At 41.4% G+C, this 18,799-nt stretch overlaps 1 protein-coding gene across 1 annotated transcript in view; it reads right to left on the bottom strand.

Moving 5' to 3' along the window:
- Positions 1-18,799, bottom strand: part of MRPL35 (mitochondrial ribosomal protein L35) — a gene marked incomplete at its 5' end in the record, with an annotated part of 244,742 nt that overhangs the window by 201,730 nt on the left and 24,213 nt on the right. Inside the window, one exon of the mRNA XM_069632174.1 lies at positions 13,665-13,728. Coding sequence (XP_069488275.1) covers positions 13,665-13,728 — 64 coding nt within the window. The remainder of the gene's footprint in view (positions 1-13,664; positions 13,729-18,799) is intronic.

The raw sequence follows: 18,799 nt of genomic DNA, 5'->3' as shown, positions 1-18,799 counted from the left end.
TACCTGAAAAGGTCTTCCCTTGCGCGCCCAATCTCTAGAAAAAAATGCTTCTAAAAAAACATAAATGCATGTATTAATCACGCAACAAAATCTGAGTTGGAGAACCTAAATTGGTATTCCCTCAGATACATCCAATTTCTATTGGTTAAGCCGCAAAGAGGGTCTTCACCCCAGCGCTTACCGAAAAATTCCTGCGTCCCTCGCGTTAGTTCTCATTAGGGACGCGACTTCCATGATCTTTGTTTATAAGTGTTACTAGGGCTGCCGTTGTGGTCCTTCCTTTATCTTTACATTAGCAGCCATACTTTGGTATCTGCCTGCACGTTCTCATAGTTAGGCAATGGTTTATTGCCCATAGTTACTGTGTCTTCTGAATTGTTCTTAACGTCATGTGGAGAATTAGTACTTGCAAATGTACTTGTTTGTTAGTAAGAATAAGCATAGGTTGTGCCAAATGTAAGCCAATCGCGCTTAGCTAGGTTGCAAATAAAACCTTAAAAGTTACTGTTTGTCTGCTAATTCCAAATACCATAAGCACATGGTGATCCTCAATTGTATTGAGCTTGGCCGAAAGTGTAAAACGGACATAAGTATCGGATTATAATTCTGTATGCGTTCACGGTCAATGAAATATTACGCCTGTATTTGTTGAAGCATTTACAGAAGCGTTTTGGTTTATATTTAATGGTTTGATTGTCAAATGGTTAACGGTATCTTGTTGAGCTCCTAATGTTGCTAAAGAATGCTTTTTTGATTCCCATTTCTTAAGTCATGTTTACTCCTAAAGCTCTTGCACCTTGCACTTGCATATTAATCACAGGAATGCGTTTTTGCACTTGCATCTGCATTTATATTTCCAAAGACATATGGTTGATAGGAATGCACTATGCACTTTATATTACGTTAATGTTGCTTTGCGAATGCAAAATGTCCTTGAATCATAGGAATGTGCCTTTGTACTTTGTACTCCGTTAAAAAAAAAACTGGATGTAGCGGTTCTATCATGATCGTTGCATCAGTAATGTGTAACTCATACATCAATATAAATCTGTTGGCGAGTTCCAACATAATATACAATGTTATTTGATGCATGCACACATTAATATTGGGTTTCCGACACAGAGAAATATTAACTAACATTTTCTGTGATGGTAATATGCATGTGCAACTATTGCATATGGTCTGGGAACATTTTTCTATTCTTACGCACTATGCACCTTTAAAACAATCCTTGGAAATGGACTTTGCATTTTGAAAGGTTTTAAGAATACTTAGCGCAGGCGCCACTAAATTATGCATGTATGGGTCTTTTCCTAATATCATGGATTCACAGTGATACACTACAATGGAAACATTGCAAAGTGTGCTTTCATATTTTTAAAGCTCACTTATTTTTGCTTTCCGAACCATAAGTGTCTTACTATATATATATATATATATATACACACATAAACATATACATATATATACACACAAAAAAAAACGTATAGGCTTAGATTGGGTATGACACTACGAGATCTGTAATTATACTCAGTAGCCCAAGCCAACATGACCACTAGTTATGGTGTTAATTGTGCAAGTCACCTTTTCCAGGTTATCACTGTGGTGCTTTTAAACAAACTTCCTCTTGAGGAGGAGTAACTCAACAAGCCACTAGGTTGTGGCAAAACGCGTCAGGCTGCCATCTGGCAAAAGATTTTACTGAGACAACTTGACTTTTAAACTGCTTAATATGAAAATAAAGGTTGCTAAATGGTATACAACCCGGGTAGCAGTTTTTGTTTCCTGCCCGTGATTGACATTTGGAAAAACCTTGCGTTTGGAACCATGTGTGGAGTGCTGCTCGCTGGAACAGCGTCTTCTATGATGTTTATCATTGAGAATAATATATATTACACAGCCACGGTAGTGGCTCTGTAGTTATGGTTAAGTTGCTGTTTCCATAGGAAGAACACTTTTTGGGCGGCTTATAACTTCGCTCCCCCTGGACAAATCCTCTCCAAACTTTGCAAAGAAAGTATATGGGCCACCCTGTACTTTTCTGCAAACTTTGGTGATGTTTGGCCCGGGGGGGTGGGAGTCTTTTGAGTGAATGGGGGAGGAAAATATTTTGCGCATGCCTACAGGCCAAACCGCTCGACGGATTTCCACCAAATGTGCGGCAGGAGGACGACCTTGGTCCCAAAAGCGTGCTTTTGTAAATCCATCCAGTAGTTTTCCTTAAAACGACCAAAAAGTAGGTCTCAAAAAATTAGCGATATCTATGTCCGCTCCGCAGTAAAACTTCCCTGTTCGCTCCGTTGACAAGCTACAGGGGCTGGCGTCATGCACCCAAGACCAAATTTATACGTAGTGACATTTTAAGCCACAATGGGTGTGATATGATGTGGTGGTTGTGGCCAGGACCTGGAATCTTGGGTGCATGGCCTCTGGGTGTAGGCCGTAGGTTATACATCCAAGACTCTAGACCCTGCCTACAGCCACTGCACCATATTACTGCCATAGATTAGACATATAGATTTGAATGTGTATGCAATGTGTGAAATTATACTTACTGTTTACTTCATTGAGATTCAATATTAGTACTTGGAGGAAATATCCTTTTTCAATTTGTGTGATAAAAGAAAAGATCAGGTTAGTGTTTGTATTTTATAAAGACTTATTACATTGTATAATAGACATTTTAGCTTATTTTTTTACCCTCATTTACTTTACAAACCAGTGTACTGTGCATTTTGCTCCGTTTGTGTTTGTTTTTGAAATCATTGGGTCTGGGGGCATAAAAATCCTTGTAGGATTTAAAAAAAAATACCCTTTCTTTCCTATGCTAGAAACTATTTCTTTGTTTCCTTTGAGTGTACACTTGTTGTTTCTGATTAATGTTATGAATGTTGGCTTGTTGCAGATGTGTTAAACAGTTACCTATTGGCGTATTCTAACTGTTTATACATTTACTTGCATTTTTGTTAATAATGAAGTACACATTAGTTATTCAATTTTGGCTTTAAGACGATTACGCGTTTGTAAGATTTGCTGGTAATCTCTGCTTTAAAGTAATGCTACTACCATTACATTCGAACCATCCACATTTCTTTTTAATATATGCAGTGTAGTGACCTGCATTGGTTGTGGCTCCTGCATGGTAGATACCTATTGTGTGAATCCAGTCAGCTTGCAGTTTTTGGTACCATCTGCATTGTAATGTAGAAGCATTACTATTACGTAGTTAATATGTGTTTGTATTAGTAAGGTGGATCAATTATCTGAATTGCAGATGGTACATAATCTGCCATGGTTTGAATTTTGTAGAAGTTGCTGAAATGGAATGGATTCACAATTAGGTATGGATACATACACAAATTGCTCATTTGGGATTTGTTCCTGTGTCACATTGTTACAGAGTGCATGTATGTTTCCACATGTATGAAATCTGGAAGATTTCATTTATAGGTATGTTTTTGTTTTCGAGTACTTGCAGTAAGTACATTGGAAATTATTGTGGATCTTCTTGTGAGTTTATAGTGATTCTCACCATTCCAGCACAGTAGTCCAATTCTTGTCTTATTCCGTGAACACTATACGTGTTGTCAGGATTGTTTGTTGCGTTTCTATGAAGGACTAACATTTGCAAACACAATTGGTCTGTACTGTGTAAGTAAATGTTAACAATTGGTGGCAATTGAAATAGAACATTCATTGCTACATTTGCGTAGCAATTTACACCAGTTTCATTTGAAAATTTTAATGGTCCAGATAGTTCTGTCTCCGACTGATTTTTTCAGAGTTTCTATTCCTTCTTTGAAGAAGTACCCGATTTACTTTCCCTAATAGGTTCTTCTTTGCTTGTGGTAATTGATGAAGTATTATCTTCTTTTGTTTTCTTTGAAGGATTTGCAGTCAGATTCTGTTGCATTTCTGTTTGAATTAGATTTCTTTTACAACGTTTTCCTTTTTCTGGAACAGGATATGAAGTTCAGATGGGGGGTGTACACTGATCGCAGTCTATTGCATTCTAAAATGCAAGGAATATCAGCATTCACTTTACTTGCATCAAAGTTGATTAGAAATAGACCGTCAAGTGTACGTAAGCGTGATAGTCTTTAAAGAAGGCATGAGCTACGTAGCACTGTTTCCTATATCTATCAATGCTTTGTCTAGGGTAAGACCTTGGGATTTATGAAAGGGGACTGCATATGCAAGAGTTAGAGAACATTGTTCTCTATGCACATACATGTCTTTGAAGAGAAGGAATCTAGTTGTTGAGCCCCCTATCCTTTTTACTTCTGAAAGTTTGTCAAAGCGAATATTGACAAATTGAATGTTGTCGTTACGTGGGTATGTTTGAAAGCCAACAACTGTACCCAGTGCCCCATTAACTAGCCCTTGCTCCAGGGCAAGGTTACGTTTAAGCATTACTCTACAATTTAAGGATAATTTTAATATTTTTTCCAACCCAGCTGTGTTGGAGATTGAATTTTTCTAAGGTATTTAGTCTTCTTGTGGCTTGTTGACACATGGGTAGTGTCATACCATGTACATCCAGTTTGTCTGTGGAGCAAATTTCAATTATTGGTTGCATTTCTTTTTTTAACATTGTTTCATTGAATTTGAAACAGCTTTTAAGAGTTGCCATTAAGGCCATACAATTGATATTTTTGTGCACTAACTGTTCCATAACATCAGTAGCACATGCGTTATCGCCATAAAGTGCATGAATGTGCCGGTTTTTCAATATTGCTTGTGCTTCTTGAGATAGTCCACCAATTCTAATACTTTTGAAAATGTTGGCGTAAGTGAGGTCTGCAGATTGACGCATGTTTTCTGTTTTGGAAATGTTGCCAAAGGTTGACATTTCCTATGCTGCCAACAGTTTTACGGCAGAGTTTGTGTCTTAAGGTTTTAAAAATAGCTTCACCTTTCACTGGTGTCTGTTCCCTGCAAAGAGTTCTTCGTAGTTTGTTTTAAGTACTTCTTGCAATCTGAGGTGACTCAAAGCCAACATTAGGTTGGAGACCATGCTCACTTCATCTATTAGTAGCATTTTCATTTGTTTTAATACTCTGCGTAGTTCCATTGCAGTTCCTGCAGACAGTTTGTAATTGTTACGCTCACCTGGTATCCACAGGGATGGCACCCAGCCGGGTTACTCGCTGGTATGCTTCTCAGCTTTGCCCTGATGCGATCTGCGGGGAAGGTTCTGCCTAGTGGTAGAATTAGGCGTGCTTTCCGTCCTGCCTTCTTTGCAGCGGCGCGGTGTCTTTCAGGGCGAGCGCGGTCCAGTTACTTCACTGACGCCGGCCCCTTTGATATTGTTCAGGTAGGTCTTATTGCTGTTCTTTAGTTTTGTTGCTCTCCTGCATGCCTTTCTTTGTTTAAAATGTCTTTTTTCTCCCTTAGGTATGCAGAGCTTCAGCGCGGCGAACTGGCTTGGTTGAGCCCCACTGGTAAATGATGGCGCATTAAGAGCGATATGATGCGGTAAGTAAGCGCTATGCGCAGCGCTGCAAAGTCTTGCCTTTGCTAACCGGTGTTTTCTTCCTTGTAGATCACGTGTTCTTCAGCGCGGGTGGAATGTCCGGAGTGGTGCCAGCCGAGAGCCGACCAGCCAGGTAAGCCTTTTGAGCAGTTCGTAATTTGTAAATGTCTCTACTGCTTTCGAGGAAGCTGTTCTCTGTAGCTGCGAGTGTTTAAAGATGAAGACTGCAGGTAAGATGCTGCTACTAATGATGTTCCTTTTGTCTCCTTGCAGGTTCTGCTTCTCCGAGGGAATAGCTGGACACGGTGAGCGTCACGTTGCAAGCTGAAAAGTAGCGAAGCGTGTTGTCTTGCTCGGGTGTGGTTTAAATAGCCCCAACAAAATAGTCCAGGTAAAGTAGTCCCTAGGGTGCCACACCCAAAACACTAGACAACATAGCTTGGTTCTTAGGTACCAAGCTATGTGGATGCCTCCATGTTGGCTGACAATACAATAAAGTAGTTCCCAAGCACATTGTTTTTCATGGTGTATGAGCCTGGCGCCATAGGCGCCAGGACTGGCCCCATGAGGGCTTTTGAAGAGGATGCCAGGCTCTAGAAGCCCGAGTCCTGACTCCACCTGGCCAATGGGTTTGCCAGAGGGGGGTTTAGGGCGAGGGTTGCGACAGTAATAGACTAATTTGTTTGGGCGTTCTACTGGAAGGAGTAGTAAATTGACACCGGCTATGTTGTAGGCAGCTAAACCTGTGGGGGCAGTTACAACAGTTGACAGTTGTTTGTCAATTGTTGAAGGAACTTGCTGATTTTGATTAAGAATGTTTTCTCTGAACCAGCTTCACCGCTGACGTACAGCAGTAAAGGTTTGCAATTTTGGCAGTAATATTCTTTATTTTAGTGTTGTACACCAGGTGCAATTTCTTTTGTTACTTCAAAAATGGTGTGCTGATCTTTAAGTTTTGATTGTAGTACAGTTAAGTCTTCTATATCTTCTTCATAGTGACACATGGTGTTTTCCACTTCTGTCATAGCTAATTCTGCCTCATTTGCCATTAGTGGCTGTCTTAGTGGTCTTGACTTCCTGTTACAGACGGTTGACTACTGTCAGAAGTGTCCTTATCTAGTTGGGCCTGGAGTTCTTGGTGTTGCTGTTCATTGTGCAACATTGCTTTGTACTGCGTAAATTTCACATCAGTGATATCGCTTTCATTTGCTTTGAAAGCGTCTTCCTAGCAGTCATAGTTATCTAGTATCTCTTCCTCTTTTCTCCATTGTTTAAAAAGTTGTAGCAGGGACATGTAATGTAGTTCTTTCTGTTGAGTTTTTAATGACAATTTCACATGATTAATTAAGCTTCGTTTGGTAAGTTTCACTAAGCTGCCTTCACAATCTGTCACTCTATATCTACCTTTGCTTGTATACAAAAATAATATAAAACCTGATGAAAAGTTTTGGGCTATGTGGTATAGACACATGGTTTCCAAAGTGGTACTCCTGTTCGGGTAGTATGTGTCTAGTAAATTTTAAAATTTCTTGGCTGGGATCATTTTTGGCAATTGTTTCTATGTCCTCGTATGATTTGAGAACTCTTTTTCTAGATTTAGCAGGACCAACACTTAGCCATACTATATTGTCAGATTTTCCATACAAAGCAGTACCGGTTACACGATCTGCAGCTTCATAGGCGCCACATTCTCTATTGGAGAGCATTTTTATGCCTAGGCTGTACAATTTTTGAGATAGTGTTTTCTCTGCGGATGGGTCATTCCAGAGGTCTTGAAGCTCTGTTATTTCTGCTTTTGTTAAGTAGGCTGTAACATAACGTGCAACTGCAGTGGAATTGTCTGCAATGTACTGCAATGTACTGCACATCTATGTTTGCATTCCATAAGAGGGGAATGATTGCATTGTAATCATTGATATATTTTGATTCTTCTGTTCTTTTTATGTAATACATGTTCTTAGGTGATTTACCTTTAACACTATGTCGAACTAAAGACATGAAGTTGTTCGCTTCACCAGTCTCTGTAACTGGTCCAGGGAAACCAAAGCGGCATTTGGTGTAGTATTTACCTTTGCTTTTGTATTTGCAACAACAATATTTGCCACATGTGTGTCTTTGAAATTGTACAATCTGTCCATGAAGGTCACTAGGTGTCCTTTGTGAAGGGATTTCACAAGTGATATTTTTGGATGAACTGTTAGGGAGAATTCTCTCTTTAGGCTGAATTTCCTAACCAAGTGAGTCCCCCAGCAGCTTTGCTGGATTTCTGGAGTTTGTTTTTTTTTCCTCCTTCCAAGAGTGAGACTCTTTCCCTCCCACTCTTGGACATGATTCATGGTATTCCTTTGACTGGTAATGTGTTTTTTGGGCTATTTGGTCCTTTACCCCATAGGGTCTCATGTGTTTTTTCTATGTGTGTTACACAGCACCCTCCGTGCAGTAACACAGGGGTGTCAGTGACACCCCACCATAGAATCCATACCCTGGGACTGACTACTGTCTCCCAGGGCATGTAAAGTCACCATTGGCTTTACTAGTCCCAAATTATTAACAGAAACCAGTACAAACCATCATATTGTGGATGTACTGGTCGGGGCAATTCGATTGCCCCGGGGTCTGTTAGTCGAGGGGGCACGTCTCCGTCCCCTCCTGATCGAGTTTTGGCTGGTGGCAGTGGAAACTACTTTTTATATTCGACCGCTAATATTTCCCTATGGGATTTTCCCATTGTTCGAGGCTACCAACTTTAATTATGTAATTCTCATAGCCTCGAACATACCGCCGGTTTATTTAATTAATATTAATTCGCTGGTTGGTATTTTTTGCCAAGACTTGATTCTAAAATGGCAAAAAAGGTAGCAGGCGCCCCTCTCTCGAAAGAACAAGGCATGATAACCTGTTCAGTGGTTATTAACCACATTGAGAGTTCGCAGCCATTGCTTTTTGCTCACTGTACCTTCACAGATGGGAAATATCCATTTGCATATCAGTCTTTGTCCCGCCCACAAGGGCAGTCCAGCACCGAAATGCTATGGCAATTCCTCTCTGAACAAGAGTACCATCAGCAACCACATACACGTGTTTCAGCCTTGTTGGGCATCATCAGTGAGGTGAAGCTGAGCCTCTCTAAGCACAGTGAGCAGGGAGTCCACGTCTGGTTGCCCCCCAGGTAACCTAGGGTGACCAACCCCAAGTTCCTTTCAAAATTACAAAAAAGGTAGCAGGCGCCCCTCTCTCTGTGCTTAGAGAGGCATCAGCTTCACCTCACTGATGATCCCCAACAAGGGTGAAACACGTGTATGGGGTTGCTGGTGGTACTCTCGTTCAGGTTGGAATTGCCATTGCATTTCGGTGCTGGACTGCCCCTGGGCAGGACAAAGACTGATATGCAAATGGATATTTCCCATCTGTGAAAGGCACAGTGAGTAAAAGCAGTGGCTGCGAACTCTCAAGTGGTTAATAACCACTGAACAGGTTATCATGTCTGTTCTTGCGAGAGAGGGGCGCCCGCTACCTTTGTAAAACTATTGATTCTAAAATGGCGTTTGTGTTCTCTTCTGTGACTCCAACCCAAGTCGAGCCCTTTGTTCCACTTTTTGGCGGCCTTCTCCACAGAAGCCTCCAAAAGTGGTGCCACTCTGTCTGGGTACCACAGGGGGTGTGGGAGGGGGTTTAGGCACCCTGGACTGAGTTACCTTGGTAACTCAAGTCGCACTCTTGTGTGATTGGCCCAAGTGGTGAGCCGGCCGGCTCACCACTTAGCATGTTTGATTGACAGCTAGGCTGAGTGAATGGGGGTGTGCTGCATAAAAGCAAGGCTTTGGGGACTGGAACTTCAGAAGTCGCCACAGGACCTGAGAATCCGACGAGGGAGAAGCTGAGCCGACCTACCACGACGACACCCCCGGTGGAGCCCTGCAGAATCGACTCACCACTTCCCGACGACAGAAGATCTCCCGGCTGGAGAGGCTTCTTCCCCCGACTGGTGGGCACAACCAGTTTACCTTTCTTTCTTCGCACCCGAGTCCGGTTTGTGGTCGAACTGCCCATGCCAAGCACCCCGGCGGCCGGATAGCCACTCACCACTGAACCGCGAACCAACGGACCGCTCCTTGTACCTGAGAAACTCTGCGGCTGGTTTCTTCCCTGGCAGTGCAACAGACTCCTGTCTTCCTCCATGACGAGATCCTCTCTTCCCCCGGACGAAGCACCGACTTTTACCCGCTGCCAGAAACAACTGCCCCCGCTGGAGTGTTCCCACCACTTTAAGGTACCGTGTCCGCCAGGCCTCCCTTTCTAAAGATTGCTACAAGGTAATAATAATCCCTTAACCTTCGGGACTGGGCTGGCCGCCTTGACCCTCCAACTGGTCCCCCTTTCTTTAGTTCAACTCCGTTTTGAAACATTACAAGACTTTTGTGCACTGCAACCGACACATTTCGTTTCGATCCTCTTAAAGCAGATCCGGCCTACTGACTCTGAATTCACGGTTTTACTTTGCCTTCCTCTCGTCATGTTCTTGTAAAAGTGTTGGGATCTGTGTCAACTTGTTCTCTGCTTTTCTCTCCCTTTTTTTAACAAACTATTAGAGTGCCATCTACGTTAAGCGCTCACCGCTGTCTGAAAATAAGTGGGGCTTTACTTTTGACTTGTCTAATATTCTTTTAAGGGAGTGTATATCTTTTAGTGACCGTGTTTTTGAATTGCTTACTATTAGTGCCTGTGTGTTTTTCTAGATGTGGTTTTAAATAAATACTTATATATCTCTTTTACACCAAGCCCTGGTCAGTGTTTACTTGTTCTATTGTGTTCTCTTGACCTATTGTGAATACTCTGTATACTGCCTAACTCTCCTTGAGGGAAGTCTGACTGCTCAGCCACAGCTACCAAGTGAATCTGTGTGGTACAGACTGCTACCAAGTGGGTTTACTGCTAAACACCTGTAGTCTTAAATCTTTTGCAGTGGTCCCAGAGGGAACTGCACAGGTTTCTGTCTAACACACGGTCCTCACCAAATTTAGGTGCACATTTGATCCACAAAAGCATGTGGATGTGTGGTGCTTCTCTGGCTTGGTATTCTTTTCTCCAAAAGAAGTGTTGCACTTCTCCGTGGTGAGGCACAGTTTTATTACAAATAAAGTGTTGCATAGCAATGAAACGATGGTGGAAATATCTTGAAACATTAACAGGATCTAGAGAGCAAAGTTCTCCAGGTGTTAGTATATCTATGTTGGTTTTGTTGTTTAATATGCATAGCAAATCATGTAAATCTTCCCATGCATATTCTGCACAACTCAATGTAACAAACCAAGTGGGTGGTCCAAGGTTTCTGATCATATAATGTACATCTCTGTGCCGTCGGAACCACTATTCTTTTGTACCACGCATGTTTGCAACAGATTTGTTATACTTGATTGTAAAACCTCATCTTTTTCTTGCACTTTGTATTAATCGCGTAGCTGACATTTTGAAAGTCGGTTCCAGATTTCAATGTGTGTGCAACTCTGTAACATAGGGTTGCTCGTTCACTTTCAAAGAGTAGGTGGAATATGTATTCCACATTTTGTCTAAATCTGGGATCTTCAGATTACATTTGTAATGAGCGGTATTCTGATGCCGTTATCTGAGTGGGTCTATCATTGTATCTTCCTCCTTTGCCAGTAGGAAATAGCAGTGGAAAAGCACGTGCTTCTATACTTATTTCCCCATATGCTCATTGGTGACCCTTTGGTTTGTCGCATTTGGTAAGTTTCTAGTGCATCATCTATGCTCTCATTAGAGTGCAATGGATGAATTGTGTAATGGTCCAAAAGAGTGGATACTGCAGCAGGATTCAGAAGTTCACATTGACCAGTGTCTGATGACTCTTGAATTATTTCAGTTGTTTCCCTTAAGCTTTCTTCAATATTTATTTCTTTGTAGTGTTCATTATTGTCTTTCAGATATTGCAAGGCTCGTCTAACTTTATGCAAGTCCACAAGTTGTCAGATATTTGTCTTTTGTTGGAACACCATTTACTAAGACAATTAAAGAATGCTCTATTGGATGTTGCACTCCTAGAGTGTGCACATTTTCTGTCAAATCTAATGGCAAATAAACTACTTTGCCACGAATGCCTTTCACCAATTCAGAGGGAGGTAATTTTGCTGTTTTTGGTTGAAGGCGTATTATTGCTTGAAATGGGTGAACTGTTTGAATTATATTGCTCTCATACAAATGGAGTTGTTGAAGGGGTTTTGGTAGTGGGAATAATTCCAAATCATTTGTGATAGCACATGAAGGAGTTTGGTTGTGGTCCAGTTTTGTAGTGGAGTAACTGCAACATATTAGGGGTTCACTTATTTGGTATTTGTTTCCTGCTAAAAGGTAGATAGCTAATTCAAACCATTTGGAATCTTCATCGTCTTCTATTTTGTATGTTAAGTTTATAGTTTGAGTTCCTTTTGTAAAACGTTCTGCGGCAAAACACACATGGTTTGGTACTTCAGCCAATGTACTTTTAAATTTTACTATTTCATTTTTTATGTGTGTAATAGAAGGTTGCTATGTGCAGAATTGTTGCTAGTCTGTTCTAAAACTATTGCATTTTTTAAGTGGCTTTCACTTCCAAAATATTTTCTCTGGATACGGTTGATTTCTTCTTGTAGGTATTTTGTTGTACCATGCAGAAGCGTTATTTAAATTGGCTAATTCTAAAGCTGCACTTTTAGCATAGTACAGTTTATACACTAGATTTCTTACATTTGAATGATGTGTTGATATCATGGAAGGTGCTTTTGCAAATGGGTCCTGAAATGCAGGCTAATGAATGTCCTTTTAGTCCTGTGTATTTGCGCACTGGACAGGTATCCATATTTTGCAGCACTTTCATTTTGATTTTGTCTTTACCTTTCGCATACTGATTGAGGAACTGACATAACGATTTGAAAGATTTGTTAGGAATGTTACACATTGACGTGCACAGCCATTTGTATACTGGACAGTCTGGTTCAGTCGAATGGAGAGGTAATTTTGAGTTTTCAGGGGATACTTTTGTAAATAGTGTTTCTTATTCCATGATGGTATTATTGATTTTTTCATACCCTCGCCCACTGCTATGGATGGCAATAGTGTTTGTTTGATTTTGTTTATATGCTTCTTCATTAAAATATGGTTCTGTATTCCCCCAACACAAATATTTAAGAAGTTATTTTTGTTGACATTCCGTTTATTGAGAAGTTTCTTTTGTAGTTTAGTACTTAGTTTTGTTAGTGGTTTCATCCTATTTAACACTAAAATAAATAACTTCCTTTTGAGAAGGATTGCACTGTCTATGAGAGCTTGTAGGATTAATTTTCTACGGTAGGTTTTAAGGGTTGAGGATGATTTAGCACCTCTTCTTAGATTCTGAAGGACTCTGTGGCAGAACATTTTTGCTAAAATACTTTTTTTACTATGGGTTCTTGCTACTATATCAGGATCTATAGGAGCATGGTTAGCAGTACTGGTAGCTGAATTCTTGTAAAGTATTTTCTGTTTCGAGCCACATTTTGATAGAGGAGCCAAAGTTTCTGTAGTTGAAGCTTCCTTGGTTTCCCTAAATGACTATTAGCTGTTTTGTTTCAACGTTCTGTACAAACTCTGCTAGAGATGGATGCTTACTTTGGACACTTTTTTCATTTTCTCCATTTCTGCGTTCCTTTCTACGGACTTGGTTTTTGGTAGGCATTCTTTGGGGTCTGTTGAAAAAAAAAGAAGGCATGGTTTGGTCTGTTTTACAATGTATGTGTGTATGAGTTTGATGGGAAAGTTGTTTGTGGTGGTGCCTGAATATGCATTGGGCAGTTACAATGAGTTGGGAAGGCTATTTTTCTGTTTGTACATTACTAAACTGTGCTTCAGATGAGTAGAAAGTGAGCGACCGGTGAGAAGCATTAATAGTAAACGTAATGGTATAAAATTAAAACAGCTGTTTTGTAGTACTAACATTCTAAGGCTTCTGTATGTTATTTGTGTTCCAAAAACACAGGGATGTGTGTGCCATTCTGCCGGTTATTCTTTGTTTATTAAATGGGGATTTGTGGGCAGAATGGTTCAGAAATCAATGGTTTTTTTTGGTGCGCAAATTACATAAATAATGCACTCAGTCTCTTTGAGGAGCAGTAAGAATATAAGGTAGTACGGTACTTGCTTTTTTTTGTGGAATTACCATGTTTCTTCGTATATGTTGTTTTCAGTGCAGATGCTGTTGATTTTCAGGAGAGTAGTTTTCACTGCAATTGTAAAAAGGAAGAAGTTAGTAACTGTGTTTAAAGCAGTGATGTTAATGTACATGTTCATTTTGCATCTTTCGTCAGTATTCTCGTTTGATATCTCAACACAGTATGTGTACATTACATTTCACTATGTGCAGCATTAATATGCTATTTGCAGTATTTTAGTTGAACCTGCTTTGCGAATGAATACAATTTTCAGTTTTTAAAGCTGTGTTGTCCTTAGCAGAGAGGTTTGGAAGTGATAGGTCATTATAGTAGATGGGAAAAATTTGAACACTTCTATTATAAGTAGGAATGTGAAAAATCGGGAGCACCTCAGAGGGAGATGTCACCACAGCAATCGGGAACGTTTATTTTTCTCATACGATCGCATTGGAAGTAGCATTAATTTAGGCGGAAGAAAGTAAAAAAAATGTGACATTTTCTAATGGAAAATAGAGTTTCGCGCTTAAATCGGGAGGTTTGGTACGTATGTATAGGTTATGCAGGGACAGTAAGAAGTAGTGCGATTTCTCAATGAAAAATCGGAAGTCTTGCACTTAGGGAGCGTTGGTATGTATTGGCTATGCAGATTTAGTGGCATTCATTTGTTTAAATGGAATCATAGGTGTAGCACATGAAATATGCATACCTGTACTTTGTACTTGTGCATGTGCGTATGAATGGAGCTGCAAGTAGAAATCTGCGACACTTGCACAGTAGTTTTTGAAGTAGATGCTTTGCTATGATATGCGACTTGTATTCAGAGTGATCAACAGTACAGTTGAAGTGCGGATCTCTGATGACGGAGTTAGAGTAGAGGTCTTGGATGTGATTGGTGGATGGTTGTGTGACTGCTTAGCTGTGTCCAATGAGGGAATGGATTTGCGAGTGATGTGGAAAGGGTAGAAGGACTGGCCAGGAGTTACATGCCGCACGGACACCGCGCTTGTCTGCGGGTAGGGCGTGCTACATACGGAGGGGTTGTACAGCAAATCTAGCATGGAACGGGGACTGTAGGTATCAGCCAATCAGATGATGACATTGTTGATTTGTGTCGAAAGAGAGGGTGTGTAGTGAAGATGGCAGAAGTGGAGACAGTCAGGGTGTTGGTGCTCAGATATTTTTGTCCATGGTTTACAACACTATTCCGAAAGTAGGCATGTGGCAAACAATTTCGATGTCAGAGGAGTGGAGGTGGTGTGGAGCGCTGCAACTGATTGCAATGTAGCATCAATTCTCCAAGTTTGCAGAGATATGCGTAGGATGACCAGTCACCATGTGGTAGTTTTGCACTATGGTGCTTGCCATTTGGGCTACATGAGTTCACCTACTTTGTTGGAAGATTTGGAACAGTTGGTGCAAGCAGTCATTAACATCTTTCCAACTGCGAAAGTAATTTTTTCTGGCTTACTCCCTAGATCAAAATGGGACAACAGTTCTGTTTTTTGTCCTGATCAAAGTATTGGGAGGTGTACCATCAATCGCGGCATGCATGCTTTCATGTTATGAGCTGGTATGTTTTTCTGCAGCCACGAGAACATTGTTTCCAGTAATGTGGCTTACTTTGGAGCAGATGGCGTTTCTTCATCTTTTTTGGGAAATGCCATGTTCTTTTGGAATGTAAGGCTTGCTTTGGAGAAGGTTGTGTGAATGTAGGAGTAAAGAAGAAAAAAATAAAAATATTCAAAAAATACAAAACCGGTGTCTGTCAGGCATCTGCAAAACACGGCTCTTTTCAGAGCTCACCTTAAAGGGGAAAAGGGGAATACCATTTAAATGTACAGTCCTCCCGCTCAGATCCTCTACGTGTCCACGGACATGGCGGTAGTCTGCAGGCAGTGCGTATTACCAACGGGGATTCTGGTGTGGAGACGCATGCAAATGAGAATGAGCGAAGGTAGGGATTGGTCAGTAAAGTTCAGTGGGTGTGTTCTGAACGGAGAGATTTAGTGAGAACGTCTTTTTCCTGAGAGGAGACCAGACAGCTATGGCTCTGTGTGCTCGAAAACAGATTATCTGGATTTTGGGAGACTCATGGATATATTGGTTGAAGGTGCATGCAGAACGTTGCTGTATATCTGCAGATCTTGGATTTTCTGATGTGGAAGTACACTGGCATGCAGTGCGTGGAATGAAGTTGCTGGACTTGGTACCTCTCGGTGCTACTTCACAGACAGACAGCGTCATCCTGATATAATTATCATTCATTGTGGAGGAAACAGTTTAGGGCATGTGTCTGGAATTTCTTTGCAATTTGCAATGAAGGAAGGACTTGCGAAGGTCATGGATATGTTTCCAAATTGCCAAGTAATTTTTTCCCGTATTGCACAAAGAAAAATGTGGCTGCGCTCTTCTTCATTTGGTACACAAATGGAGAAAGCGAGGCGCAATGTCAATAAGGCTGTTTGTGCCTTTCTAAGAGATGTTGGCATGACCTCTTTCCACAATGAAAACATTTTGTTTCGTAGCACATTCATTTTTCGCAGAGATGGAGTCCATCTCACATATGTTGGCAATCAGATTTTTCTGCGAAATGTACAAAATGCATTGCTGCCTTTTTGGATTCATAGTCACCTATTTTGCATTACATTTTTACGAATCTACACTTTTTCAAACACACATCACCAAAAGGCTCTTTTCAGAGCCACCACTTACTCCCAGCGAAAAGTGCATTGGTTTTGCTACGCATGCACCCTCCATTTTTTGTGCGTCCAACGACTGTCCGCAGACTTTTTGAAAAATGTACGGGGCCTTACACCGGTTACTTGATAGTTCCATTGTTGAGAAAGGCGGCTCTGAAAAGAGCCTTTTTAAAAAAAAGTTTTATATACATTTTTAATTTATTTATTTTTACACATGCCACACTAGGAGAGGAGGGTAAAGGAGAGTAAGGAAGGGACACCAACCACTGGGATAAGAAAGGGCAGGTGGAGAGAGAAAGATGTAGGGTGGGCCTTACTAGGTAGGTAGCCGTTCTTCTGGTGCTCCGTGACCGTAGTCTCGAAAGCACTTCGAAGACTCTCCCCCCTACAGAGTTCTGCGTCGCAGTATATACACAATATTGTGACCCTCGAAAGGTAAGGGTCAACTGCATCGCGAATGGCCTGAGAGGCAGCTGGAGGGATGCGCTCTCCCACAGGAGTGAGAGGATCGGACACGGAGGATGCTGCAGAGGAACTCAACCTAAGTTCATCACATTGTACCACCTTGCGAATGTCCGCACTGTGGAAAGTAGTTAGGTGTTGCTTCATGGTTGTCGTACCAAAGCTGTACGCACCAGATCTCCCGTGAATCAGCACCAATTTGCACTGGTTACACATGACCTGGTTCTCGCGTGCTTTTGGTATGTTTCCAAAAACAGTAAACAACCGGCAGACCCACGACTCCCAGTGAGTGCTGGTAGTACGGAGTTCCTCCACCTCATTCTCTTCATCCTCTTCTTCCTCGCTCTCTACATCCTCACGCGTATTTCCCTCTGCAGGCCCTTGGGGAGGTGGTGGCGGTGGATGGTTTGGGGGTGGTGCTGAGGCCGATGAAGCAACAGCAACCATGGATGCCATTAGGGTTGGTCAGATAATCTTCGCTACAGCAGTAAAGGCAGCAAAACTCAATCTGCTATAGCCAGAAGTACAATGAAGATGAGCTTGGGGGTGTGGCCTTTTATAGGGGTCGAGGGGTGTGTCTTGTGACCATATTGATCACTCAAAAGCATTGAAAAAATTCTAAACAATATGTAGAAAGCTAGGGCCATTGTATGGGACATGTGAAATGGTGATTTTGTATTGTAAAATAATTTGTAATCTACATAAGATCTTTTGAAATGTTGCGGAAGCGGACAAAGTGCGCAAATTAGGATACACGCGCAGCGTGGGTGCGGTCACAATGATGTCGTGTACACATGCACAAAGGAAATGAGTGCACGCAGGACACCAAATGCAGAGTAACGATCGTGCACATGCGCGCGGGTGTTCTACAGACAGTGTTCGGGTCCTGAAACTAATTTAAAAAGTGCGACACAAGTGAGACGGACAGTTGCAGACAAGCGCGCTGTTCGCAAGACTTACAGGTTTGGTGCCCATGTGCGTAGATGTTCTGCTGACTGTACGGCCAGGGACAGTGTCCTAAGGACACCTCCATTTTGTTTTACTACGGACATGCCGGCCACCGCGCCTGTTCTATGGGCAGTTCCATCTTGGTTGCGGACAGTACGGACAGGTATAGTGTCCTTAGGACACTCCCATTTTGTTCATTTTTACATCCCGGACACCTGGTGTGTTTTAAGAACAGTTTTATATTGCTGGTGAACAGTACCGAGAGGTATAATGTCCTTAGGACGCCCCATACTGTTGATTTACGGACATCTTGGACAGCTGGTGTGTTCCAACAATAGTTCCATCTTGATTGCGAATGGTATGGGTAGGTGTATTGTCCTTAGAACATCCATATTTAAATGATTACAGACAGGCAGAACAGGCGCGCTGTCCGGACATTTTAACTCTTTAAAAATAAAAAAATTAAAAAAAATAAAAAAATTGATCCAAACCACTCCACTAAAAGTAACAACTTTTTTTAATTAAATGCATAAGCATCAATCAGTAGACAGAGAGGGGGGGAAGCAGACAAAGAAATATAGGGGATTTACAGTTTTGCACAGGCTTGTTGCGAGGGGATGAAGGGATGAAGTTTCGTCAATACGTTTGCTGTTCTTGAGGGTTTGGGGATAGTTCACTAGGAAATGGAGAAGGGGGACAGGTACAGGTGGGACAGTGATATCCGATTTTTCCTTTCACGAATTCCTCCACAAATTGCCTTAGCCCATTAAAATTCTCCTTTAGCACGTCCAATTTGCCTTCTATTCGTTTGGTGGGCTTTCTTCGTTTTGTAACTGGTCTGTTAGAAATACATATATATTTGTTAAATGCCCATAACATACTGACTGTTAACTTGCTTATGCAGAGAAGTGTGTACCATTATTATTCGCTACCTTCCGACATTTCGCCATGCAGAAAATTCTCCTCCAGCCACTCCAAAGTACTGCACATTTCTGTGTCAAAACAACCGAAATACATCATTTGTTCTCCGGCTC

The sequence above is a fragment of the Ambystoma mexicanum genome, chromosome 6q (genome assembly GCF_040938575.1).
Source record: "Ambystoma mexicanum isolate Mex_15411 chromosome 6q, UKY_AmexF1_1, whole genome shotgun sequence".
Classification (NCBI taxonomy): domain Eukaryota; kingdom Metazoa; phylum Chordata; class Amphibia; order Caudata; family Ambystomatidae; genus Ambystoma; species Ambystoma mexicanum.
The sequence above is the reverse complement of the archived record's forward strand: the minus strand, read 5'-3'. Positions and strand labels throughout refer to the sequence as shown.